At 35.0% G+C, this 26,957-nt stretch overlaps 2 protein-coding genes across 5 annotated transcripts in view; one reads left to right on the top strand and one right to left on the bottom strand.

Annotated features, from left to right (window-relative positions):
* Window positions 1-26,957, top strand: part of LOC124641882 (octopamine receptor beta-2R) — a 204,845-nt gene that overhangs the window by 58,368 nt on the left and 119,520 nt on the right. Inside the window, exon 1 of one of the 4 annotated variants that reach the window (XM_047180134.1) lies at window positions 7,914-7,934. The exons of the other annotated variants lie outside the window; for them this stretch is intronic. The gene's annotated coding sequence lies outside the window, so the exon portion shown is untranslated. Of the gene's footprint in view, window positions 1-7,913; window positions 7,935-26,957 lie in introns of those variants that run through there. 4 annotated transcript variants of the gene reach the window in all.
* Window positions 8,094-9,654, bottom strand: LOC124641884. The gene is made up of 4 exons (XM_047180136.1): window positions 9,618-9,654; window positions 9,048-9,252; window positions 8,538-8,677; window positions 8,094-8,218 (listed from the first exon to the last, which is right to left on the bottom strand). Exons 1-4 carry the CDS (start codon window positions 9,652-9,654, stop codon window positions 8,094-8,096), a joined length of 507 nt encoding a protein of 168 aa, XP_047036092.1.

Below are 26,957 nucleotides of genomic sequence, written 5' to 3'. Positions count from 1 at the left end.
TAATTGTGTTTAGATACGTGTTTTTATACGAGTGTTGTAATTAGGTAGGTATCATTTGATTTATGTAAGTATTTTTAAAAGTAAAAAGCGGTCCCCCGACACGTCAAAATTTTGTTTAGTCTGACATGCTTTAGTTGGTACTTACGTAGTGTTTAAAGTTATTTTTTGCTTTTTATAGGGTTTAATTGCGTACTTTTTTTGGGTCGGGGGTTTTTTTAAATTTATAATTTAATTTTATTTCATGCTTTTTGAAGGAGCTCCTTAATTTTTCCTTCCTTCATTTAATTTCTTTTATTTTAAGATAGGGTCGCTATATGCGATCACGGCCAAAGGAAGCTGTTTAACAATCCTCATGACAAACTGGCTCTGGGAGAATTGCACAGATTAAGAATCAATAAAGATTAACTTTTGGTCATTCTAGATTTTCAGCAAAAATATAAATCGGTTTATCCGTTTCATTCCGGCATTCCAGGGTTTCATCCGTCACATCCCATTTCCAGCATCAGGTTCTCGTCAATTACAACCATGAAGAGAACTAGTCAAGACAAATTCAACGAGCCCAAACTCGATGCGTTTACTAAAAGGCAGTTCAGGGTTACGTCTCCTATCTTCGTGCCCTAACAGCAGACCAGCTCAGCGGTTCCAGAAGACATTAGTGTTTCAAATTTCAGATCCCACATATGCTTGCAAGTAAACTGAGCGTGTAACATTCCTATCACACTTATCAAACGAGCTGATGACCTTGAAGACCTGAACCGATTTCCACCAAACATAGCTAAGAACACTCCCGAATGACATTCCTTTCAAACAAAAAAAACCGCATTACAATCGGATCATCCGTTTGGGAGCTACGATGCCACATACACACACACACACACACACAGACACGTCAAACTTATAACACCCCGTCGTTTTTGCGTCGGGGGTTAAAAATACACTTGATGAACCCCAATTATGTACCACATATTTATTTGTAAATTAATGTAGGTACTTTACATTAAATACATTTCAATTTCTAATTTTATCATTTCGCAGACAGAGGCCGGCCGTAAATAAATAACGAGCCCAAAAAAGTATGTTTAAAAAAAGTTTTCACTGAAGTGGTTTACATCCTAAAATATTGCCGAAAATATATACAAAGATACCTTCAAGAAGAACTCATAAGACGTCGAACTAACAAGCCACTTGTACGGATACAGTTGCCAAACTTCGAGCTAAGACTTGACTAACGAGAAACTGCATTCATTATGCTAAGCTTAGCCTGCTTCAGTACTGAAGTCACTTGAAATTAATTTTGGATTCACCGTTCTATTTTTGAATTGGTTACTAACCGACGCAAAAAGCAGTCCCCTACCGCCACGTATTTTGGTTATTTTTTAAAGGTAATTTAGGTTTTTTACATTTTTTTTTTATTTTGTAGACTTTTGAACGATGTTACGGTGAAAATTGTTACAAGCTTCCGCCTGTAATTCAAGCTTTAAAGGCTTTTTAAAGATACCAACTGAACAAGGCAATTTTTTAACATGGATCAATAATGATAGTAACACATGAGGTCCCTTGCATTAAGAACAAAAACATTAAATAGTGGATGCGACTTATACAAAACTTGCTGTTCCCCGCGGTTCATCCATACATAGCAAGTAAAACGTATCTGTTTATCCATAGCATAACGTGTCATTTTCTTTTTTCAATAGTTTTGACTGTATTTTACATATTAGTCTTGTACGTAAAATATTATCTAGGTAAGTCAAAATAATCCTCCTATGTCAGAAATACTGACTCATCTTTTATATAGAAGAAAAATAAATAGATCCAACCGCTTTTAGAATCACAAAGTTAGGCCTTAAAATCCGGCCTTAATCCCAAAGTTTGTCTTACCATTGTTTAAGTAACAATCAATCAATATTTGTCAAATCAACGGCTTCCACGAATATTAATGAGTTCCTTCATATTGGAAACTGTACCTTCAATAAAACGTGAAATTTTAATTTAAAATGTTTCAGCAGTTTATAAACGAGTTTCGAAAAGGGTTTGGATTTTGGATTCGTTTATTTGTAGAACTTGAACCTGGAATTAATTTTGACAGTTTGTAGCGCGGACTTCATCTATTGCCCCTCCGCGCCCCTCTAGGCTAAGACGCGCGCCGGCTCGTTACCGAAATTAAAAGTGGAACAGCCGCGCAGCTTTTGCGGCGCGCGCGGAGAGTCGAGAGCAATCAACTCGGAACGAAGCCCAACTATAAGTTTAGAACATTTTCTATTTGTTTCTATCACTGCTATTAAATATGAAGTAATTTATTGTTTTTTTTTTTAGCTTTTTATTCTGTCTGCTAAAATTCAACACATATACACCAAAGCAAGTTATAATTATTCTTAATCTATATTTACATAAAATAATCACAGTAACGCCTCGGTATCAAGATTTGTGTATTTAAATTGCATCCATGCTAAATGGCAATTAAGTGCAATATCAATTAATATGGAACTCAGGAGTACTTTCTGCAGCATTGTTCTGAAACATGGCCGTTATATTCTTAATTTCTTCTAAAAACGCATTTTCTTCCTCTTCACTATAAAATGAAATCCGACTGCCACTGCGTCTAGCATATCCACAGTCCCAACCATCACCATTGTAGAAATAAGTATCTGAAAATAAGAATACATTTTATTTATCACTATATTTTAGAACTTTGGCCACCCGGATAAAAATAGCGTAGAACCTACTTCGATAAACGCGCCATCAAATATAGTTATTTTTCTCAAAATGCTGCAGTGCCGGTGCTCTATTTATTCCCAATATATAAATCAATAATTGAGTGACATACGTCCCGTATTTTGACCGCGGGCAGCTCTATGGATCGCTTGGCATTCGCGATGATTCCCCTACACAGGACGCATCCTTGGTAGCAAGATTCCTAATAATCTCAAAGGTCTTACCATCCTTCATAGTAGTACCATATATTCCAAGCTTACTTTTCACTCGTGCTAAACAATTCTGTAGGTCCAATTCACACTGGGTCGCAAAATTAACCCAACCTTTAGATTTACTGTAGGAACATACTTCATTGTCGTACACCCTGAAAAAATATTAAAGTTGTAAAGTAGGAGTTACACTTTATCTACCTCTTATTCCAAATTCATTTGGGGTCGCATGTGTGATCCTTCCATACTCTTCTACGAGATCATCTTATATGTAACATTCTTTCTAATCATATGGACTTTTTCTTAAACCATACATATTTTCTTTGGTTGTCCTCTTCCACTACATCCGTCCATATTCAAAGTCAAAGTCAAAGTCAAAATCATTTATTAAAATAGGCTAATACGATTAGCACTTTTTAACGTCAAAATTTTACAAGAATGACAGCACCCCCAAAAACGCCCCCCTTTCACCACTTCCTAGTGTTATGGCTGGGAAGAAGAAGCGGTGAAGAACAAACTTCCCAGCAACACAGCTGTCTATTACAATTTAATTATTATTTATTTATTTTACAATTATACAATTCAATTTTATCAATTATTAATTTTGAAACACCGAAAGATACAAAATAAAATAAAGCACTTTTGTTCCACTTCAGAGCTGCCATCTGCGTCCAAATTGCGTCCAAAACATTCCTTACAACATGATTCTATATTAGTTCAGTAGGGCTACAGAAATAACAACACTTACCTATCTCTAACGCATTTTGTATGTAAATAGTAGCAGTCATAATAATAATCATAAGTTGGTTTAGGCAGTAGATCATAGTCTACTCCTTCGAAAGGGAATGGGCCATAGGTGATGAACGGCGGCGGTGGAATTTTCATTAATTGTTTCATAGATTTGCCATCAGTTCCATTATCCATTTCCTCCTCTTCGGCTGCTATGAAAGTTTTTGCTGTTAAATCTTCATCATCATCGTATTTACTCTTTTTGCAGTAGGATATGTGAATTGAAATAATGGAAAACTCGTCATTAGGATTCATACTTCCCGGAGGAAATCACTACTAAGTTAGCTCATTAATCAATTCTAGTATTTACACGTTTCAGCTAATTTAAATATTGAATTTTACTGCCGTGTGTGAATTACAGTAGTATTAAAAAAAAAAACCAGAAGATTTAATGTCTGTTACAAGTATAAATGGTGCAAAAAAATCTTACCTTGCAAACAACAAATAAGAAAAACACAAATAAACAAAGAAAAATATATGTAGTTATGAATCATTGTGAACACCACCAAACCATTTGAAACGCTAAAACACACGAAGTAGAAGATAACGTACTTAATCAAGACACGTTAATGAACTTATGATGAAGTATAATTCCATATTAATTGACTTTCTGGATAATGAGGCATTTTGATTGAAAATGTATGACAGTCTTCTCAGCCTTTCATCTTTTTGATACACGAATTTAAGTTTATGATATGGAAATTATTATGTATTAGTATAATGTTTCTCACGGTTTGACCTTATGCCGTGGTCTGAATAAAGGTGGACGAAAACATCTTCAGGAAACCTGGTCTTTAAAATTTGAATTCACACATTCTGCTTTGACGTTAACCGTGATAGTTAACGCTCTTTCCTTTTCTGTATCAGAAGAGGCCAGAGTTGTTATTGGTATAGTGGAAAGGCTGATGATAAATGCTACAGTTCCTTATTCGTTTTTTCCAACCAGGTTTCATAACAAAATCTTAAAAAAATTACCTCATTCTAGATCTGGTTCTTTAATCGTTTGGCGAAAAAATATTTGAAAATGAGGATCAAGGTACGGTTTATAGAAGCACTTCTTTTTATCGAAACTTTGTTGGAAAATTGACTTGAATATTACAAAAAAAATATTTTTATGGCATTTTTTTTTAAATCGTTTTCCACATTGTATAACGGCGGACTTAACGCCTTAGTTTTTTTCTACCAGTTTACCTTTGGGTAGCGAAGAAATAGTAGTAGTATAGTTTTGTAGATTTGTAACTTTAAAATATTCCAGAATGTTCTTTCTTCTCTACTATCAATTGATTTCTTTGTTCTACGCTCGTGCGACATTCACTTGTTATAATTTATTGTAGTTAAATACGATTTTTTTTAATAAACTTTTTCTCCGTTGTTTCTTGGTATGATAATCCAAGCATAGTATTTTGTCTGCTCTACGCTCTATATGTATATCATATATATAAATGACATCGCGGATTTTTTTTTAATTTTATAAAATAGATATCTAACAGTAGATTATATAATCAAATATCAGGTTCAAATAAAACTTATTAATAGTAAAATTATTTATTGACGATCGAAAACGATATTTGTGTGAGATTATTAAGTTTTATTAATTTTGTGCTGTAATACTATCGTTTCGGGCATCACGGCCGCCCATCATAAAATACCAATTCACGGCTTGAATTTCCGACTTCGCATTGTTTAAATAGTAATGGCAGTCATAAGATTTTCCGTTGTGATATATTTCATCTGTAAATACAAAAATATTGTTTTATTAATCACACTCCTAAAAAAATATTTTTTTGTTTTTAGCCCAATTATATTTGTAGTCGGCGCAGCATATCTTCTTCTTCCATACCTTCCTATCTGACAAGTTGTCTTGTTTTGCAGCCATCATCTTTCACACAATCCATTCACCTTCTTACGCCTTTTTTTAAGATGGCAAAAATCATCAAATGACCCCTCCCGCTGTGGATTAGCAACAGTGAGGGAGTGACTTTTTTTTTTCTTCTTAGCCTTTATTGTCCCACTGCTGGGCAAAGGCCTCCCCATCTCGTCTCCACACCTCTCCATCCTTAGATTGCTCCACCACTCAGGGTTGTAGGCGTCCAGATCGTCACGCCATCTCCTCCGGTGCCTACCCCATCTGCGGTGGGCGTCCTGTGGTATCCACCGTCAGACTTTTACTGACTAAAAATCCATCATGTTCCGTCGTAGAATTTTACGTACCAGGGCCGCGTTAACTCTTTCGAACAATCCCGTAGCCGCCATTTCTTATCCTTACTCTACTCCTTACTCTGAGTTAATTAAAGTAAAAAGAAAAAATAAATCTTACCGACTACAACTAAACCTTTTTGTTCCATTTGCTTATTAAGACATAATCGAAGTTTTATATCACACAATCCCACATAGTTGGTCAAACCCAATTTCTTTTTATAAACGCATACTGGCTTTGGCAAATCTAAGTTCCTGCAAAAATAACTCCTGTAAGCATTTACTTGAAAACAAGTGATTATTTTTGCAAATTGTATGTTTTCTTCCTTACAACATATCTATATACTAATATTATTACGAGGTAAAAGTCAGTTTGTATGAAGGGGTAATCTTTGGACAGCTACAATGTACCTGAATGCCATAGGCCATATATTTCATCCCGGTACGGACAGTAGTTCCACGGGATGCGGGTGAAACGGCTAGTACATAATATTGTGGTTAAAGACGCATTTACAAACGCGCGTCTGTACAAGTCAGACGCACGTAGACGCGTAAGTCCAAATGGAACCTTTGGTAATAATAACAATCATAAAGAAACTGTATTAAAAAATTCTACAATTTCATACATTTCTTTAGTACAGGATATTTTTTCAGCATAGCAATCATTAGCTGATTGTGGTTCCTGCGTTTCTTCATAGTCTTCATATTCTCCACTGTGGTTTTCATCACCGTGGCTCAGGTTGTTACTTGGTGGATAACCTACCTCTTGTGATAAATACATTCCCACTGTAAAAATATTATTAGGAAGTTTAATTTAATGATCACAGTTTAATCGATAAGTTTGTGTGTAGAGGTTTTTTTACAAGGTCAAGATACTTTTTATTTTTATATTGATTTTAAATGCATATACTGAATCAATATTTTAAGTCCTAAAAAAACTTAGTCATCTGTTAATTTAATTTTGCTAAGCATGTGTAAATGTCGCTTCATTGTTAAAGTTTATTCTATACGAACTAATTAACGATCTATCACATTGGAGTATCACTAAAGAATTAAAAAAAACTATAATCCTTACCAGCCATTCCCAGAAACAAAATACTATAGAAAACATAGCTCATTTTTACTTCAACTGATCTCACACATCCGATTAGTTTCAGAATGAACACCATACTAATCAATGAATCGATTAGTCATAAATCTGTATCGATGTCTAAGCTTGATAAGCTTTAATAGGATTATCATAGTAAAACTATCTTCATTAAAGGAAGTATTATCAGATTAAGAAGCTATAATGCCTTGCCAATATTGGAAATCACCCTTTCTTATGTAAATCGGAATATTTTTATTGTCTTACACAATACAACACAGTATAACCTAGATCGTTTTTTTTCTCGATTTTTTTAAATACACATAATTATTATAAAACAAATTCCTCTGCTTTAGCTGTAATTTCATGGCTTTTTTGAGCTCAACATGGATTTCCAAGGAGTTTTTACTATAATAGATTAAATAATTCATGAGTAACCTAATCCTTTGGTATATGAATACAATCCGGACGCAGCTGGTGCGGGCTGCTAGTTTGAATATATCGGCAGATGTCCCAAACAGTCAACTGTTACGTCGAAAATGTCTGTTTTTGCTTTGTATAATTCAGTTACATAGTTTTATTTTGTTCTGAATCATTGATGAAGTTTTATTTTTTCATTATCTTCGTACATATTGTTATAAAATCAACTTAGTTCTTGACTAATGACTATAGTAAAGCAAGGTTGTTATAATTATTTTTTTTTATAATGAATGAATGGTGACCAGGGTTAATTTCGGCTATGGTGGGTGTTCTGGAGCCTGAAAGGTCAGGTAGCTAGGCAGGATACATTATAGTGTAGATGCACTATTATTGCGTACAACAGTATAGAACTCTAAGTGTGACTGATATTTATTAAGACAAAAAGAAAAGCAAATTTTAATTTCTACTTTATTTTATTTTTTCAGGTACGTACTGAAACTTCTTTTTTTACGGCTGAGGGAGTAAGTAAATAACACAGTATCAAATTAACTTTTTTAATGATTAAACACCTTTTTAGAACCTACTTATCAGGATTTTCAAAAATACAAATAAACAAAACACAATTCGCATTTATGATAATTTTTAAGAAAAAATAAATGTTAAATAAATCATTCTAAATCCTACAGGTCATTATTGACAGTTTCGTGGGCAACTTCGTAGTACAACCTGATAGCATCCTTACTATTCTTTGCTTGCTTGAAGTAATAGTGACAGTCTTTCTCTTTGCCATTGTAGAATATTATATCTGAAAAACAGAATATTATTTTTCTTATCATCAGTTAAGTTCCCAACACTTTCTTACCCAGTTCTCACTTATGCATGGGGATAGAGAAATGCTTTACTCTTCCATTCTCCTCTATCATTTGGCTCCTTACTCCATTCTTAGCCATGTCCTTTTTCTTTTGGTCCACTCCATCTCCATTCTTCACCACACATACTTGATACAACCCTCCTACAAGCCCTTACTTGACAAAGACTACCCAAAAACCCATTTTTTATGGCATTGCCACCACTTAGTAATTTTAGTAGGTCCCTGTCATCATCGTTATTTCTCTTAGACTTACCATGTTCAGTTGGAACTCCATATACATAACCAGTATTTAATGGCTGAGCCAAGCAGTTTTCAATATGTATTTTGCAAATATCTGCATAATTGAACAACCCATGACGTTTGGCGTAAGCACACACTGGAGCCGGATTATTTCTGAAAATTAATTGGGATTAATTTGGAACTTTCTACAAAAAAACGAATAAAACAGTCGATTTAATCCATAAATAAGTAAGAAATCATGAAATTGAGTCCAACCAAGACATTAATTTTTCAATCATAATTTTTGTACTCTTGACGAAAATATTGTAAACTAGCTCGCCCGTGCGGAATTCGGTTTTATCGCGTTACCAAGAGAACTCTTCAAAAGTCCGGGATAAAAACTATCCTATGTTCTTTCTCAAGGTCAACTTTATCTCTGTACCAAATTTTATTGAAATCAGTTCAGTGGTTTAGACATGAAAGCGTAACAGACAGACAGAGTTACTTTCGCATTCATAATATCAGTAGGGAAAGAAAAACTTACAATTTAGCCATGCATTTAAAGTTGGGGTGGTGACAGATTTTCACAGTGGCGTCAGATTTTAAGATGATTTTGGAATCCTCAAAATCTATACGCTCGAAGGGCTCAAACAATTCCAATGGATTTGGTTTGAGCATTACTTTGTAAGGTTCGGTTGTTCCTTCATATCTTTTTGTTTCTTTATCGTCTTGACTTAAACACATGCCAACTGTAATGTAGATATTTATATTATGCGGTTTTATTGAAAAATGTACTCTTTTTTGAATTCTTCTCAATATACATAGAGATCCAGTAATGCTTAAACATAAATACTTAATTAAATATTTACATGTATGTTATTATTTTACTGGGATACATTTGAATTTTAGGAAATTCAAAGCTATTAATAGGTACATATCTTGCACACCAAGACTCGTATTAAAAGTCAAGAGTCAACTATTTTTAGTGAAACCAAGCCCTTGTTTTGTGCTTTGCATTTGTACCAAAGCATGTGGATTTTCGAAACAATTATATAAAAGCATTTTCTAGATTTTCTTCCAATTATCCTGTTACATTATGATTTAATATGCTTACCCCAAAAAACAAGAATATTCACAAGAAGTTTCCTCATCGTTAGAGTATCTCAAGACGTTCTATATCTCTGAATGTACTTCACCAAGTGAGGCAGACTCATTAAGACGATAATGAACTTGTATCGTTAACTTCACGATAACTTTTAATTAGATCATGATAACGGGCTGCTACTTTTGTTTTTACTTGTACTTTAATCCTTGGATAAATTAACATTATGGTACGCAGAGTTATATATCTTATTAGTTTTGAATACCGTCTTTGAAAAAAAATACATCTAATTGGTCTAGCTTTCTTATATTGGTACCTTTTTATAGGTTGAGCATTTTATTCATTGAATATTTTGTTAACCTCATTTAATTGTAACATCTACCGTCTTTGACGTATTTTTTATAATTTGATGTGTTTTTTTCCTATTAGGTAGCCCATTTAATACGTGCATGTGAAGAGCGTACCTACTCAAAGTCGCGAAGATTCACTAAAAGTGCTAAGATTTATTATAAAAAAAAAACACAAAACTGAAATATATTTCGTCATTAACATTCCTCTTCTCAAATTCAAAGCTGTCTCTTTGCGTAGGTATCTTGGAATGTACTAAGTATCAAGATCAAAAAAACATTAATAAACATGATCCTCATAAAAACAAAATTCAATGAATACAATATTATTATAATAAACCTTATGTATTATTTATTAAGAGCACGTTTACCTACGTTTGTTCACAAGCCGCTGTCTTTGAGTAAAGTCTTACAGATATTAAATTCCCAGTTTATTATTGTTTTCCATTTAATGATACACAAACGAAGTTTGTTCTGGTGTCGATATTATGTTTCTCGAACCTTTTGAGATCGTGAATCGAATCAGTCATGGATGTAAGAACGCGTTTTGAGGTCGGATAATAAACTTGATATCATGTCGATATGATAAAATGAAGGAGGTATTACCTACTGAAGGAAAGGCTGTTTTTTATAATATTTTGAATTTCCAACGAAGTATATCCCTACTAATATTATAAAATGCGAAAGTAACACTGTCTGTCTGTCTGTTACGCTTTCACGTATAAACCGCCGAACTGATTTTAATAAAATTTGGTAAAGACATAGAGTTAACCTTGAGAAAGAACATAGGATAGTTTTTATCTCGGACTTTTGAAGAGTTCTCTTGGAAACGCGATATAACCGAACTCGACGCGGGCGAAGCCGCGGGCGGAAGCTAGTTATTATTATAAGTTCATATTAATTATCTGTTGACGTCAATCAGTCATCTCGATTTTCAGAACGAGAAAATATCGCCAACATATTATTATGAAAACCCCAATAAATGTAAATACAAATACCAATCCAAAATAGTCACACCCATTTTTAATCCGACGAATTAATATTCATTCGGTCAGACAATAATCCGGCCATAGTCGGCACTCAAACGGTTCATCAATCATGAAAATTGCGGCCATACATGGAACGGAACTGAGTGAACGAAATGAAAAGATTGAACTATGAACGGAAGACATGTAATTGGCAATCTGGGCACACGTTACATTAAACATAAATGCTATAGGACACGGCAGTTCTGCGGGCAATTATTAATTGTAATTGCTCATTCATGTGGTTGTGCCAACTTGTAAAGAATAGCGAACGCTGATTTTTTTTTGCATTGTTTGTATCGTGTTTTGTTTTGCATTGTTTTTGAACAGTGAATCTTTTATGAAATTGCTTTTGCGTATTTTATATAGGTAGCACTAGCAATTTTTCGATTTTTCCCCAATATAAACTAGCTTCCGCTCGCGGCTTCGGTGTGTTGATAAAAAGTAGCCTATGTGTTAATCCAATGTATCACCTGTCTACATACAAAATTTCCACGAAATCACCAAATACCTACATCCATAGGGACATTCTCACAAACTTTCACATTTATAATATTATTAGTATGGAACTCTGTCTGAGCAATTTTAACGTGGTACATAGATAGTCTTCCAGGTTGAGAAAATTATTGTGTTGAACAGGAGAGGTAAAATTTCCAAAAACGTGGCCTTACACAGTGGTCGGATCAAATTCGATCCTCGCTGAACACCAAACTTCAAACTTCTACGAAGCCAAGCGATCGTAACCTATCGAGAGATACCATAAGAAAGTCTTTTAGGGAAAGTCGGATGAATTAGGGTAGGTAGCACCCCCATAAGCAAAACGTAAAGGAATTTTTAAAAATAATCTCCTATTTTTAAACAAATAGTAATTTAAAAATAGTTTTCTAAAAGTCAAAAACAATGTTTTTTTCTTACGGTTCAGACATGGTTAATTATATTTATTTAAATATACCTACTTACGTTTTACTCTAATGATCTAACATTTGCTTTTGATTATTTAGAGAGCATATACTTAGTATTTTTCCGAACGATTTGTCGCATTTAACAAGCTTATGTACAAACTGACTTTTCATTCATGAAATAGCTAATTTCTGTTTGAACATGGTTCGATTGCTTTTAGAATCATGGAAGCATATCAAATCATGATTTAAATTGGATGTTCAATATTAGGAATAATTCGAAAATACATGATTTTAGTACACCTAGTTTTTATTACATTATTGATTAAGATATCAAAAACTGGTAGTTCTTTGCTAGTCCAGTTGCCAATGTCTCAGGTCCTGATAACAACGTTGTTCCCTTACTATCGGAAACCGATTATCGGCAACGTCGGCTGTTCTATCTCTAAGGAAATTGGCCAGCTGCACAAGATATGTCATAGTGCGCAAGCATTTGCGCAGACACAAATGCACTGTCTATTCGCTCACTCTCATAGTCCGATGAGATGGCAATCCGACATGCCCGGAAAAGATCAGAAATCCGACATTTACGTGGTCTACGATACATAGAAGTATCAATCCGGTCCGCAATGTGATTTTACCCATATTCAGGAATAGAACCTGAGGCCCCATGTACAGCAGTTGCACTATGTGATAATTGGACCAACGAGGCAATTCCACCATAGTTTTAAAGCAAAAGTATTTTCAACTCCTGCCTCCAAGTTACAAAATTGTTTCATAAAATTCTTACATAAGCACACATAAACTATGCCCATGTTTACTGAAACGAGCGACCCAGATATTAAGCCTTGCAAACCTGCACTGGGAATCAATGCTATAATTCTGTAATATCAAGATAGAAATCCCACGGGGTGCTTATGTGGTAGATCAATACTGGAAATGTCAATGGTAAACAATAACGGTAGATACATTGAGTACGAAGAGGTCCCCAGATAATTCTACACTATTTGTGTTTTGTACTAGCAGGTACACTTGATTAATTGTTCGTGCTTGTATTCACTTCTTCTCTGTAGTTTTATACACGTATGTCTATATAATAAAAGTTGTAGACAGTAATAAACATGTTTACGCAAAAAGGAGGCTGCTATTTTGAATGCCATGTGGTGTCTGTGATACCAGATGTGCAACCGGATGAACCGACTTCGATTCGTTTTGAACTCATCTACGACTTACTTCAGGAAAGTCAATTTAATTCTTCACAAAAATAAAGAAAAACTAAACTACTGCACAAGCGCATTTCTTCAAATGGCTAACTTCAAAGACGCAATGTTACCTGGCGAGAACTTTAACGTGTTTTCTTGCGTACTAAGAAGACAAAGCAATAATGCAATCGTTATTAGAAAATTCGTTGTCAATATTCACTAACAAAATGTCTGAACTCGAAAACTAACATGCAACTGAACTTGTTACTCCGAATTGAAATAAACTCTAGCATGTGATGTATTTACGGAATCCCCAATCGAAATTCCTAGATGGAATTCCGAATGTAGGTATGTGGCCGTCCTTATTTGCGGAAGAGGACTTTATTCTATCCATAGAAATCTATAGATTCAATGAAAGCCAAGCCCATCCTGTTGCATGGCTTTCTATTATTAAAATAACTACATTCTGCCAGAGATTTCACCTTCGTCCCAGGGTACTTCTTTCCGCGCGTAAATAAAAAGTGGCCTATGTTCCATTCCGTATTACTGCTAAGTTTTATCAAAATCCGTAGAGTAGTTTTTGCGTGAAAGAGGAACAAACATCCATACATTCATATACATACACATACAATCTTTCGTCTTGCTTTAGTAAGATGAAAATACTATAGCCAACGCAACAATGTAGTTGTCCATTATTGAAAGAATCTTTATCCATATTATTATAGCATTTTCCAAGATTAGGGCGTTTAGACAGTGCAGCTCATAATTTGGTATGGATAATAATTTACACTGATTTATTAACTTTAGCCTCAATACATGCCAAAACATCAAATACCTCGTTATCAGAATTATCTTAAGTACCTAGGTCAGTTTTCGTTGCATTTTCTAACAAGGCCAGTTGCTATAAGGTAGAAACCGTATTTTTTTGATACGACGTTTTAGGAACCGGGAACTCTTATCCTTTTCGCACTGGAGTATTTTCCGCTCGGGTTTTTTTAGCTATACCGCTTGGTTCGTATGTTATAGCGGGCGATATTGCAGAAAACAATTGACAACTCCCGTTACAAAAATGACGTTAAAAACCACAGTTTTGCTTCACACGACGAAACAGTTAGTGTGAAACCTCTGTAAATAGAATAGAGTGATGAAAAATAAGGGCTCATTCAGACCGTCACAACAGTTATTAATTTACGACTTAACATGTACGTCTGTGACACATAAGACAATAGACTAGAATAATGTACTAGATCATCAATCTAATATATTCCCAGTAGTGTTTCCTAGTATTCTGTTTGTAGTAGAAACAGATGCAAACACTAGCTGCCAAGATGTTTGTGACTATTTATTAGCGGTTACTTGGAATTCCATCATCATAATGGTATGCGGTAATAATTGAAAGATTTTGACCAATATATTGAAGAGTAAATTCTGTTCATCTACTTACCTATAGAAAAATTATATGAGGATTTTAACAGAAATGATATTGTCGGTCATAGAAGTGCCTCAAAACGCTATAGAAGTACACAACACATCGCATATAAAAGTGTTGAATCAGTGTACGTTGTACTCATAATATTTAATGATTAAAAATATATTAATGTACTGTGATCTTGCTAACTGCTAACGAACTGTGTCCTTTGAAGAAGAATTATTCCGAAGATAAATTCTGACAGAAAATCTGTTCTCCTCAAAAGATCTTTCACAAGGCTCCAAACAAATATTTTCAAAAGCATTTCAAAGGGTTACCTTTGAAATTTCAAAGAAGGAAATCGACGAGGCTTACCGCATCCAAACAATAAGTTTTCCTGATTCCGAGTCGTCATTGTGACGGCGACCCATATTCGAACGATTGTGCATTCATTCTGATGCACCAATTGAGACTCATTGTTGGCATACCGTACTAGAGAATTTAATAGGCATCTGAAATATAACGAACGTTTTTATTCAAAATGTTGGTTTATTCAATTTTCGTTTGGGTAATAGAATTTCTGGGTGTTTGCATCTCGATTTTGTTGAAGCCTATTCAAGCTGAAGGTTGAATACCTATTCAAAAATAACTTATTTATTTTCCAGATTCTGTTTTTCTTCTGAATTCCGTATTAATCCTATTAAAACATTTCAATGTTGTTGATGGCCAAAATATTATACAAATTATCAAACTCACAAAGATCTCAACTTTGGCATTTACAATATCAAGTACCTACTTTTCTTTCAAAATATAAGTGTAGGCGTTGTTTTTCCCACGAAATAACTGCGAAAAAGGCTTAAAAGTCATGGTATCAAAACAGATGTTCAAGATAGCTTTTTTACACGTGCACAGTCTAATTAGATAGTAAAAAAAGGTAATTTTCGTATACCAACCCACATATATTTGGGGAGGTTTCATAAGTCATAATTATTTCTACTCCCACTTTGAGTGAAGCAAAAGTGAGTGTCAAGCTCATGTTCCTTCTGAAGCCCTTTGTGTTCCAGGGACACGGTATCTCTTACAAGCAATCCCTAAGCTCTGGAAATGTATAAAGTATCGTCATCGTTATCACAGTTTGAAAATGACCACTGATGGACAAAGGCCTTCCCTAAGTGAGTGGGATTTGCCCATACTCACTGCGTTGGGCACGCTATTTAATCCTATAACTTTTCTTCATTTTGCACTGAGTGACAAAAGTCGTTACGGGTAGTTAGTAGCCAGTAAGTCTGATAACTAGTCTTACCAAGGGGTTGTCCGAGTAACTGGGTTGAGGCGCTCAGATAGACAGTCGCTCCTTATAAAACACGGAACCTCAGGTGCTGGTAGACTGGAAGCCGACCCCAACATAGTTGGGAAAGGGCTAGACAGATGATGATAACTGACAAGAGTATTACACACTTCAAATGGCATATCGTTTTATGATAAAACTCTTTGTCTAGAAACAATCAAATTATCATATAGACGAGGCTAGTTAGATAGAGAGTACACAATAATCCGGTCTAGCTATAAGTGCTAACTGGGGGTTTTCGCTCAATTAACTCTAATGACTTGGGATAGCGCTGTGCTGACACATTCAATTGTTTTTTTCTTTGTTTGTCAACTGACCTTTAGATAGGGTTTTGTACAACATTTTATATTTTATCGTAAGATTAAAATTAATGTTAATTAAGTGTTGAAAATGAATATTACGCAATTCAAAGTGAATGATTCCTGTTGAATTTTTGAAGGGATTTATTTTTGCTACAAGTAATTTTGATGAGACATACTGTTATTTTTCAAGCATTAACTCGTTTAATCTTCGCCGCTGAGTAAAACCATTCAAATATTCTCTAATTACTCCCTCACGAAGTAACTGAAGCGTAAAGATGATTATTAAGTAATCCTTTTCTAGGTCAATGGTTAACAAAACGTTAATTAATTTTCTATCTAATCAGTCGCTAGCTTTCCGTTCAACATTGAGATTAGGCCGATAATCTCTTCTCAACGAAAGTCTGTATTAATCTCCACTGTGGAGCTATTGTAAATAGAGGTATTCGACTTACAGTAATTGCTATTTGGAAGGTCCATCATAAAACTTACAAAGATACATGAGACGTCTAACTTATAAATTACCAGGCGGTTCCAGCCACTGAAGGAAGCCGAGAAAACTGCTTTGATTCATTTAAATCGATTCAGTAGTCTTAGCATGACAGCCAGACAGATACTTTCGCCCTTCAATCTTTATTCTCCAATTACAATTACTTTTCTTAAACTCGACATGTTCATGTTGAGTTTTGGTTATAATAGGTTTGTTGAACCATACAGCCCAAGCTTCAATTCCAGTTTCTCATTCAACTTATAAATAAGCGTCCACTTTTCCCTCAGACTTCACCGAAGCCGTGAATAGTGTGGGAAAATCGAAGCTGCGCCGGTCTGTGAAATGAAATGTGAACGGTCTAGTAATAAGGACTCTAGGCTTGGACTGGGACCGATTAGATTGGATTAAACTGTGTTTTGCTTGTTGAGTTTTGCTGGTAGTCGTCATTTTTCTTAAAGTGGGGTATTTGACCTCTATGTGTATCTGTCTGTCTGTGGCACCATAGCTCTCAAAGGCATGAACCGATTATGATGCAAAATTTTTAAAGGGAATCTGGTGTTGTCACTTTGAATTACTGTGTTAAATAACAAACATGTAAAGGTTGCTAAGTAAACACAGAATCTGCAATCATAATTGCTGGTTTATAGGTTTTAAATCATAGAATTCTGCCGCTGATTTTTATTGAAAGTCTAATGATGCGAAATATTATTACATTTATGTTTATACACTAGCTTCTGCCAGCGGTTTCACCCGCATCCCGTGGGAACTACTTCCCGTACCGGAATAAAAAGTAGCCTATAGCCTTCCTCGATAAATGGGCTATCTAACACTGAAAGAAATTTTCAAATCGGACCAGTAGTTCCTGAGATTAGCGCGTTCAAACAAACAAACAAACAAACAAACTCTTCAGCTTTATAATATTAGTATAGATAACAGATCAGAAAAAATGGGACAGTATGCCTTCATCTCTCTTAACTTAAACAATTGTTTCTGGGCTTCTAATAACTATATAACCTAACTCATCACTATTGGAGGTTTTAGTTCCTGTCACCTGCAATGCATACTGAACTGAACAGGTAAAAAAATCGATAGCCAGCTAGGCATAGTTTAATATGGCGGCCGAACGTTACAGCAATCACTATATAAGATTAGCTTTGTCGATGCTATGCAATTATCGCCCCACGATATGAGAGTTAATTGCTTTTGTCTTTTTGCGCAGTTGGTAGCATAATAGGTTAGGAGTGGGAGATTGTTATGTTGGTATCAGTTTCTTCTTCTTCTTGGCGTTTATCCCGTCTTGTAACGGGGTCCGCTTTCCGTATCTTCTTCTCCGTATCAATCCTGGACAACTTCCTCTTCGAGTTCGCAGATCATTCGAATGTTGGTATCAGTTTGAACCCGAAAAGAATTCCTTGAAAAAGTTCTGGATTTGAAATAACTTATACGTTTATAAGTGGAAATGACTGGTATTTATTTGTAGTGAAAAAAGGTACTAACATAGGTTAATATTTTTAATCGGTGAGAAAACTTTCGCATCACCATCGCTCCTCCGTCATTCGTTGCGCTTTTTACAATTCGTTGCGGATTTTTAATTATGACAAAAAAGAGGAAATCCGAAAAATAGCAGTAGGTATTGCCTTCCAAAGTGCATAAGACGCCGATTTCACCAAAACGGAGCGGAGAAGAGAAGTTTTTAAACAATCTATAGAATTCGACACGACTAGATATTGAATAACGAAATTCTCCGCTCCAATTTGGTTGAATTTTGACCTAATAAGGTAATAACATGGACTACTGCTTCAAAGCCGATCTCGTTCAATGGCTCGAATACCCGATACATGCATATCATTATATTGAAACAACAAAAGTTCAGTTAAATTATTTGCAGCGTTGTGTACAGAGAAAGAAATCTTTGTTATCATTATTGCGTTATTTATTTTTTGGAAACTCCAGTAAAATAGTTGAAAAAAATAATTGTTCTAATTTTGGAGTTTTAAACAGATCCCTTTATCACCAGTTTTTTCTGTAACTGTATGCAGTCGTCTAGTAAGATTACCTACACAAACTCTAAAAACAAGACTTGATAAAAGTCGAAACCCTGAAATCACGAATATCATAATAATATAGTTCAGCACAGTTTAGGGAGTTTTAGATAAATAATCGATTTAAAAACCTTCTCGATAAACGAATTTACATACAAGGAAATTGGAAACCAATCGATACCGATCATTAGCAACTGAAGTGGCTGACTTATAATGAGTATTGGCACCGAAAGGTTCAAACTGGCAAGTTCTCATTAGGTATGCCAATTGCATCCACCGCGTTCGATACTACATAAAACCTTTGAAGTTTTCGACCTAATTTCGTTAATAGGCTGCAGAAATTACCTTCTACCAGCGGTTTCACCTACGAGGTAAGAGAATACTTCGCGCATCTGAATAAAAAGTACCTACTCTACAGTCTTTCTCGATAATGGGCCATTTAACTCTGAAATAATTGTAACTGTGTGTCTGTCTGGCTAGTACGCTTTCCTGGCTACGGCAAGTAGTTCCCTCGGGACGCGGGTACAAACTCATTATATTTTAAAATACACAGCTAAAGCTTTCACAAACATTTGATTAACAAACGTGTCCTCGAATAACTAATGAGAAGAAACTTGAAACAGTCAAACAAAAGTCGAAAAAGACTTGTAAATGAGTTTCAAACACCTGATGTTTCTCAAGGGCCATTGAATTAAGTTATGTTTAAAATATTCAATTAACATGAAATTCAAATTTGTTCTGTTTTCATTTCGATTGGAGTGGAAGAATATAAATGATAGTGCCTTGTTGCAAAATGGAGTTGGAGAAATCCCGGGTCGCTTAAAACGGCTTAATTAATGGCCGTTAGCCAAAATTGAGAAGTTAACAATGAATGATGATGTTGCAACGCTATAAGGAAAGTAATCATTGTTTTGATTACATATTGCGGTTGAAATAAATACATAATGAAATCATGAAATTAGTGCGACTTATTAATATGACAACATAAAAAGCAGACTTTTAAAAAAAGCATATTATTAAATATGTTATGCTAAGATACATTTTCATATGTTTCCAATAATGTTCAGTTTTATTTAAAACTGTGATAATTACATGCAAGTCATGTCAAGTATGCAAGTTACGGGCATTGGGAAGCCATTTCAGACTCAAACATATTATCCAAGTTTCCAATCGTGTTCCTACCTAAAATGCCAAAAAATCATGCTTAAGAATTACCCCTCTAAACAAGGTAATTAAAGATCCATCGACTTCAGAAAACCCTATCAAAACATCGTTAAAACCAAAAATTTCCCAAACAGCGTTAAAAGGTCCAATTTCACAAACTCTTCGCTAATAAAATCCGAAAAGCTTTTACAACAAAAATTGACTCCATTGTCTCTGTGAAATAAACAATCGGGAACTCAATATTTATTGTTCAATACAGCAAGCTCTCATATGCGTACATTGCATGCAATTTCAGGCTTCGCTTACTATGAAGGTGTATGCTGAAGAATAATCCGGCTTATAGGGAAAATGGGTTACGAGTTTATAGGAACGAAGTTTCTTTTTTATTAATCAACCGATATGTTAATGAATAAAGCTTTCGACGTTACTTGTTTCACGTTTAAAGTTAAAGGGATAATAATAATGGTTCCGAAAAACAAATTAATCTCCAGCGATCTGTGGCCGACTATTATTCTAAATAACCAGCGTTATAATGAATTACCGACAAAAAATCGAAAACATAAACGACAAAAATTATCAATTTTAACTACAAATATGAGCAGGTCAAATAACTTTTTCTTCTAAAGAAAATTCGATCTTCGAGTAATAAAACTAAAGTTCCGACTAAAATACTGAACTTCCGACAAAATTACTAAGTTACCGACAACAGAGGTTTTGACAAAATAATCATATTTTTACAACTTGCATGAACTGTTATAATTTCTATTGTTGGTTATTAAATTTATTTTTTAACTCTCAATAATAATGAAAATACCTCAATAAAATAGGTTGCCACCGATATCGGGCACAGGGTCCAAGGTACCGGTGGTTAGGGTCCCAGAGACAGAAACCTCCTCACAATACGTGCCGTATCAAGGAGTACTGCCTTCTGAATCAGTCCCTTGATCCAGCCGCCCAACGAGAGCCTCCTGAGGTGTTCGTCGAGGCTCTTGGCTATTAAACCATTGGCCGTAACGACAATCGGCACAACAACAGCCGTGTCGACACTCCACATGGCGACAACCTCGTGCGCTAAGTCGAGATACTTTATTTGTTTCTCTTTCTCAGCAAGATTATCCACCAGCAGCTTGCTCTGCAATACAACCTTGTAGACCTTGAGGTACCGTACTACAAGTATGCGCCCGACCCAGTTCTCGAAATGGACCATATCACGTTGTACTGGGATCGATCTATCATCACTGACAGGACTATTGTAGCTAATAAGCCTGATATTGTGGTGATAGATCGATCAGCGCGCCGCGCGATGATAGTCGATGTCGCCGTTCCGCATGACGAGAACCTTGTGAAAGCTGAGAAAGAGAAACAAATAAAGTATCTCGACTTAGCGCACGAGGTTGGAGGATTAGTGTCGACACGGCTGTTGTTGTGCCGATTGTCGTTACGGCCAATGGTTTAATAGCCAAGAGCCTCGACGAACACCTCAGGAGGCTCTCGTTGGGCGGCTGGATCAAGGGACTGATTCAGAAGGCAGTACTCCTTGATACGGCACGTATTGTGAGGAGGTTTCTGTCTCTGGGACCCTAACCACCGGTACCTTGGACCCTGTGCCCGATATCGGTGGCAACCTATTTTTTATATTTTTAAATGTTTTTTATTTTTATATTTAATATTTAAAAATGTAAATTATATGCTTGAAAATAAATAGCATAACGAAAAAATACCTCAACAGTTTGGCACACGCGATCGGGTTCGGGTCGCGTTCGGCTGTTTTCGTGTGCGAGTTCGAAAGATCCGAGCGCAGTGCGTTTGCAACGACCGATGCTTGCATGTAACGTCTGTTTATGTTAAGAAAATAAATAGTTTTTTGTTGCTTTTGCTTTCGTATTTTGACTAATATAACTATTAAATGTACTTATGAAACTACTAACTTACTATCTATTAAGGAAACTTAGTATTGTTACGAAATATGGATGAGGTACCCGTGTACCGTTCTGGATCGGAGGAAGAGGAGGGAGCTGGTTCAAAAGTTGGGTGTTGATCAAATGCCTACAACTTTCGAAGGTTGCCCTTGATTTCTCAGGGTTTCCATCATCAGATCTTGACCTGATGACTATGGGACCAACTGGCAGCTATTCCGCGTCGAACAAAAAAAGAATCACGTAAATCGATTTATAAACCTCGGCGTAATCGATGTACACACATAGAAAAAAAAACATACCGGCCGAATTGAGAACCTCCTCCTTTTTCAAGTAAAAGTTATTATTTCAAGTACATTTTTATATTTTTTAAAAGTATTGTTTAACCATTGAGAATAATATTTTTAGTATAATGTTATAGTTAAAATGGCACCAAGTCTATGAAATATGAAAGGTAATTTATGAATTAATAGTAGGCAAGTAAAGATTAAAAAATACAAAGCATAGTTTTCAGTAGAACGTAATTTATACTGGTAGAAAAGTATTATAACAACAAACAGTGATGTTTATTTTTCGAAGACTTTAGTATCTCATTCGGTCGTTTCGTAATTTTTATTCGGAGAAAAGTAGTCGGAAAGTCAGTATTTTAGTCAGTAGCTTTAGTATTTTGAGTATGGGCAATTCTTATTTTTTTGTCGGAGCTTTTATTACTAGCCAAGTTAAAGTATACCTACTTCAAAGTTTGAAGGAGGAGGAAAAATCGGTAACATTAAATGTTGTCTGATTTCAGAGAGACAATAATTTAACTTGAAGATTAGTTTACCAATTCAACATTCTAAATTCGATACTCTGTTTGAAGGCCAAAGTTTACAAACACAGGCAGAAACAAAACATAGAAACGAAGAGGCTTCTATTTCTTTCACACTAGCAGATTTTCCGATCGGTAAGTAGCGCTAAAACGACGATACGTGAAACCATGCGACAGGTTTTTGTCGCCCGGTATGGCTCACACGTAAAAAAAACGAGTGGAAAATCCGTTACTGTAAAAAGCGCTGTTTGATTTAGGCATACATATCGTTAATCGAATTATACATTGTCAACGTCACAACAGCTACATAAGTAGGTGAGCATTCCTAATTAGTGATTCGTAACCAATCCAAAACCCTTGAAAGCCATAAAGTTATCCATCATTGATCAAATTAATCAAAGTAACCAAATCGCTGATGCGTCAAACGGTATCAATGAACCTTTGAATGTGACTACTCCATGTATAATTGAATTACAATTGAATGTGATATGAAGTGTTGCCAATTGGGGTCTCAGTTTGGTCGCCTTGTACAGTACATTGCTGCATATTTTAAAGTATAGTTCGGCCATTCAGAGAATGCGTTCCTGACACGTCGCGATTGAACTGACGACGTAACTTTGCAATGGCGTTGCAGTTACGATAAAAATATTTTTGCTGGTTGTTTACCGTTTTAACAATTGAGGAGCATTAAAACAACATTATTATATCAATAATCAATGAATGTAGTTACGTCGTCAGTTCAATCGCGACGTGTCAGGAACGCATTCTCTGAATGGCCGAACTATAGTGAGTCATAAGGTCCGACAAAAATGGCACATATTTTTTCCGTCTTGTGGCTGTTCTATGTAGTCTTTTGTAGTATAAAATACCCGGTACAAATAGTGCACAATTACTGGCTGAATTATACTTTATGAACTTACAAGGACGTACATAGTATTTAAAACGGTATCAATAAAAAATCAACAGACAAAACTATATACCTATTTGCAATTAGCGAAACCATTTTTTGACATATTTTTTTTTAACCCTGGACACTATAGCCAAAAAATGTTGTTCCCCACAAAATTTCACGGGTCCTGAAACAATTTCCAATAGCTATAAATAAGCGAATACAAGATAAGGAAACGATGAATAATTAACAACAGTACTGATCACAGACATAATTGGACGGATTTTAGAAGCGCTATTTTATAATAAAGTTGATTGGCAGAAGGGAAATAATAATGGTGACACTTTTAGATTCAACAAAAAATAAAGTTTATTTACAAACTTATAAATACATAAGTAAATAAAAGAGGTAAACATTTTTTACATTCACATGTGTTTTAATGGAACAATTGTGATTTTGATTTTTGACTTTTTAAAAGAAATCTCGCCAGAATACTTAAGATGTATTTACCATATTATTTAAAATAAACAGTTAATAGTAAAATTTTTACTGCAAAACTTTTTTTTGTTTTCAGCATTGAATACAAATATTTGTAAGGCATCCCGTCATCAAACTAACTAGCACATTTTCAATTGTTTTTAAAATACAATGGCCGTAACATATTTATGATGATAAAAATTTAAGAAAGAAAATAATTTGCTCAAATCTAAACTTCTGTAATCTCTTGATACGGGTACGGTGTCATTACGAGACAAGGGATTTAATTAATTATAATTTCCTAGAAATCTTTGTCGCAAGTGGTTATATTCCATGCGGCTGAAAAGGATTTAATAAATTAATTTGGATTATATTAAAGACCAAGATTATCTTGAGAGTCTTGTGGTAGGCGATTTTCAGGTAACAGAGTATAGAATATGTTCTATATTCATGTTACTCATGTTGTTATGGCAATTATGCTGACCAGAAATAGGAAGCTTTTTTTGTTATAACCAGCCAGTATTTTCGATTCTATTTTTGAAATAATTAAGAAGTTTCTTTTCAGGTGTATCAACATTTTCACGTTGGCCGATTTGTCTCGATGACATGTCCCGACATGATGACCGCTAATTTCACAAGGAAAATCCAACAATGTGTAAAGGTTTTAAATCAGCAAAGTTTTGGCATAAAAAATAGAAACATCGTTCTTCTTTTAGCGCAATTAGGAATAATTATCTACGCCATTAGTCATGAAAAATAAAAAAGATATTCAATGACATGATATTATTGTAGAATCTTCCTCAATGTTATTCTAGAGGTTATCATTGAGATTATTTTGACTTCCTATTACGAAGGCCATATATTATTTTTGTTTTGTCAGACTTTCTCAAATTACTCACAGATGTTATGAAGAGACATAAAATTGCAAAAAACGAGTTATTAATTCTGATAGTGGGATTTTATTAATGAACTAGTCTGCGTTACACGGCTTTGCCCACAATCGGTTTCATGTACCTTGATTTATGAAGTTTATAAGCCCAAGTGTCCTACGCAATAGTTCAACTTTAACCAAATCTTCACATTGAAAATGGTCAAACATGTCAGGATCATCTGTCTCGCCTTTTCCCAACTATGATCGGCTCAGCTTCCAGTCTAACCGTATGTTTTAATAATAAAATAAAAAAGCCTTTTATTTCTAGATAGAAGGTTACAGTTATTCTTGGTAAAAACAATTAAAAAATAATAATAATCTAAGAAACTTAAAATTAAACTAAATTCCTGCTTGTCATTTCTAAGCTCTACTAATGGCACAGATTCGTTGTAGCCCATGACTTTCACATGGAACGGCCCTTAATCCAAGATTTTTTTGCATATTTCTTAGTAATATCACTGATACTAACATCCGGATTTACTTGGACCCTAAATATTTGGCTGTTACAGTTGCAGGTGGAAGTTTCACCCACTCTTCAAAAAATTCTTTAGCATCAGATAATGGAATAATTGCCATAGTCAACGTATTTAATTTTAATGCGATTTTTCGCCTCCCTATAGGCAAGGACGTGGTAGGTCAGCGCTGAAAACCAGCGCTGTTGTTCCGTGCCTGCGTGCGCGAGACACAGCATTTATGCTGAGCGCTGTCCCTTTCGCACATGAGTGGCGTAACTGCAGCGTTTTTCTTTTTATGTTAATTGTTTTTTGTCCCTTATTTATTTGTTTGTTGTTTCTTGCGTCATTTGTGTGTTGAATAAATTGGTTTTCTTTCTTTCTGTATTGTAAAATTGATGCACGATACCAGCGACCGTCTTCAGGAAAAACTGCCACACATGCTTTGTTTTCAAATATACCGTTCAGTGGCTTTCAGCCTGTAGGTCCTCAAACATTTGCTCGTAAATTTTAGTTGTATCATCATCTACTCAGCATCATCATCAGCATCATCTATTCAGCTCTAATGCTTTAATATCGTTTATGACTGTGATGTTACACTTGAATTCATCCTTGATATCTTTCAATTCAATTCAAATTCTTTATTTCAGACTATTTTGTTCATATTTTGAAAGTAATGCCTTTCGGATATGTGACATAATTTTTATCTGACATTCTTCAGCATCAATTATTTTATTCCAGTCTATTCCTTTTAGAGAGTTGTCTTAAGATTCTTTGGATGTAGACAGTTGATCTGTTATAGTGTTAGGTTCAGAATCATTTACTACAATGTAGTCGGGGCTAGAGTCAGACTCAACAACTTCATCTTTTACTGTTTGATTTGGTTTATTCATAGAAGCAAATGCCCTTACTTCTACAGACTTAGTCCCATCTATGTATTCCGCCATTTCAAAGTCTACCAAATGTTCGTTTATCAATATCTTGTCATATTTCAACTCTATTAGCAGTACCCCATTAACTGGTTCACCAGTTACTTTTACATAACACTGCTTTTCAACAATAGACTTGTGAATGTAATCCAATGTTTGTTTGGCCCACTGTTGTCCAATAGTACGGGTGCGGCTTTAAACACATTTTTGTGCCTGCGTAGGTATTTGGTGAAGAATAACACTTTTCCTCAAGTTTGCCAAGGAGCATATTTCTTCATTTCCATAATCAATATAGTGAATCATACATGTAGAATTTTCAGTATTAACTTCAATTACTCTGCCTCTGTAATATAGGTTATCTAAAAAGAACGTCTGCGTCTGAATCGCTGTCACAACTCGCCAATCCTCTCGAAATACATATAGAGAATTGCTACCTAATTGCTTCCACCTACCATTAGTTGCTACCAATTGCTACTCTCGTAGTTTTGAAAATATTCAGCATCTAAAGGTGACAGCCATCCTGATATCAGTCAAAAGCACTGTGCTGCACACGGCTCCCCAACACTCCATTTAGTAAACTTCGCTTTTGGATCCGGAGCTTTAAAGCGCACATCGAGAGCTTTACGAATAAGGTCCAACGTATCTTGTTGATTTACATCGTGTAAGCAAATCACACCATCGTTGTCTATATAGGTACGTGGGTAATGCAGTGAATCTGTGTACCAG

The sequence above is a fragment of the Helicoverpa zea genome, chromosome 23 (assembly GCF_022581195.2).
Source record: "Helicoverpa zea isolate HzStark_Cry1AcR chromosome 23, ilHelZeax1.1, whole genome shotgun sequence".
Lineage (NCBI taxonomy): Eukaryota > Metazoa > Arthropoda > Insecta > Lepidoptera > Noctuidae > Helicoverpa > Helicoverpa zea.
This window is presented reverse-complemented; position numbering and strand designations above follow the sequence as displayed.

Coding starts and splice junctions, on each gene's coding strand:
- LOC124641884 (XM_047180136.1), bottom strand. CDS start 9,654: ATGAGGAAACTTCTTGTGAATATTCTTGTTTTTTGGG. Junction 8,678..9,047: donor TTTAAATGCATGGCTAAATT/GTAAGTTTTTCT, acceptor ATTAATTTTCAG/AAATAATCCGGCTCCAGTGT. Junction 8,219..8,537: donor TGGAGTTCCAACTGAACATG/GTAAGTCTAAGA, acceptor TCTGTTTTTCAG/ATATAATATTCTACAATGGC.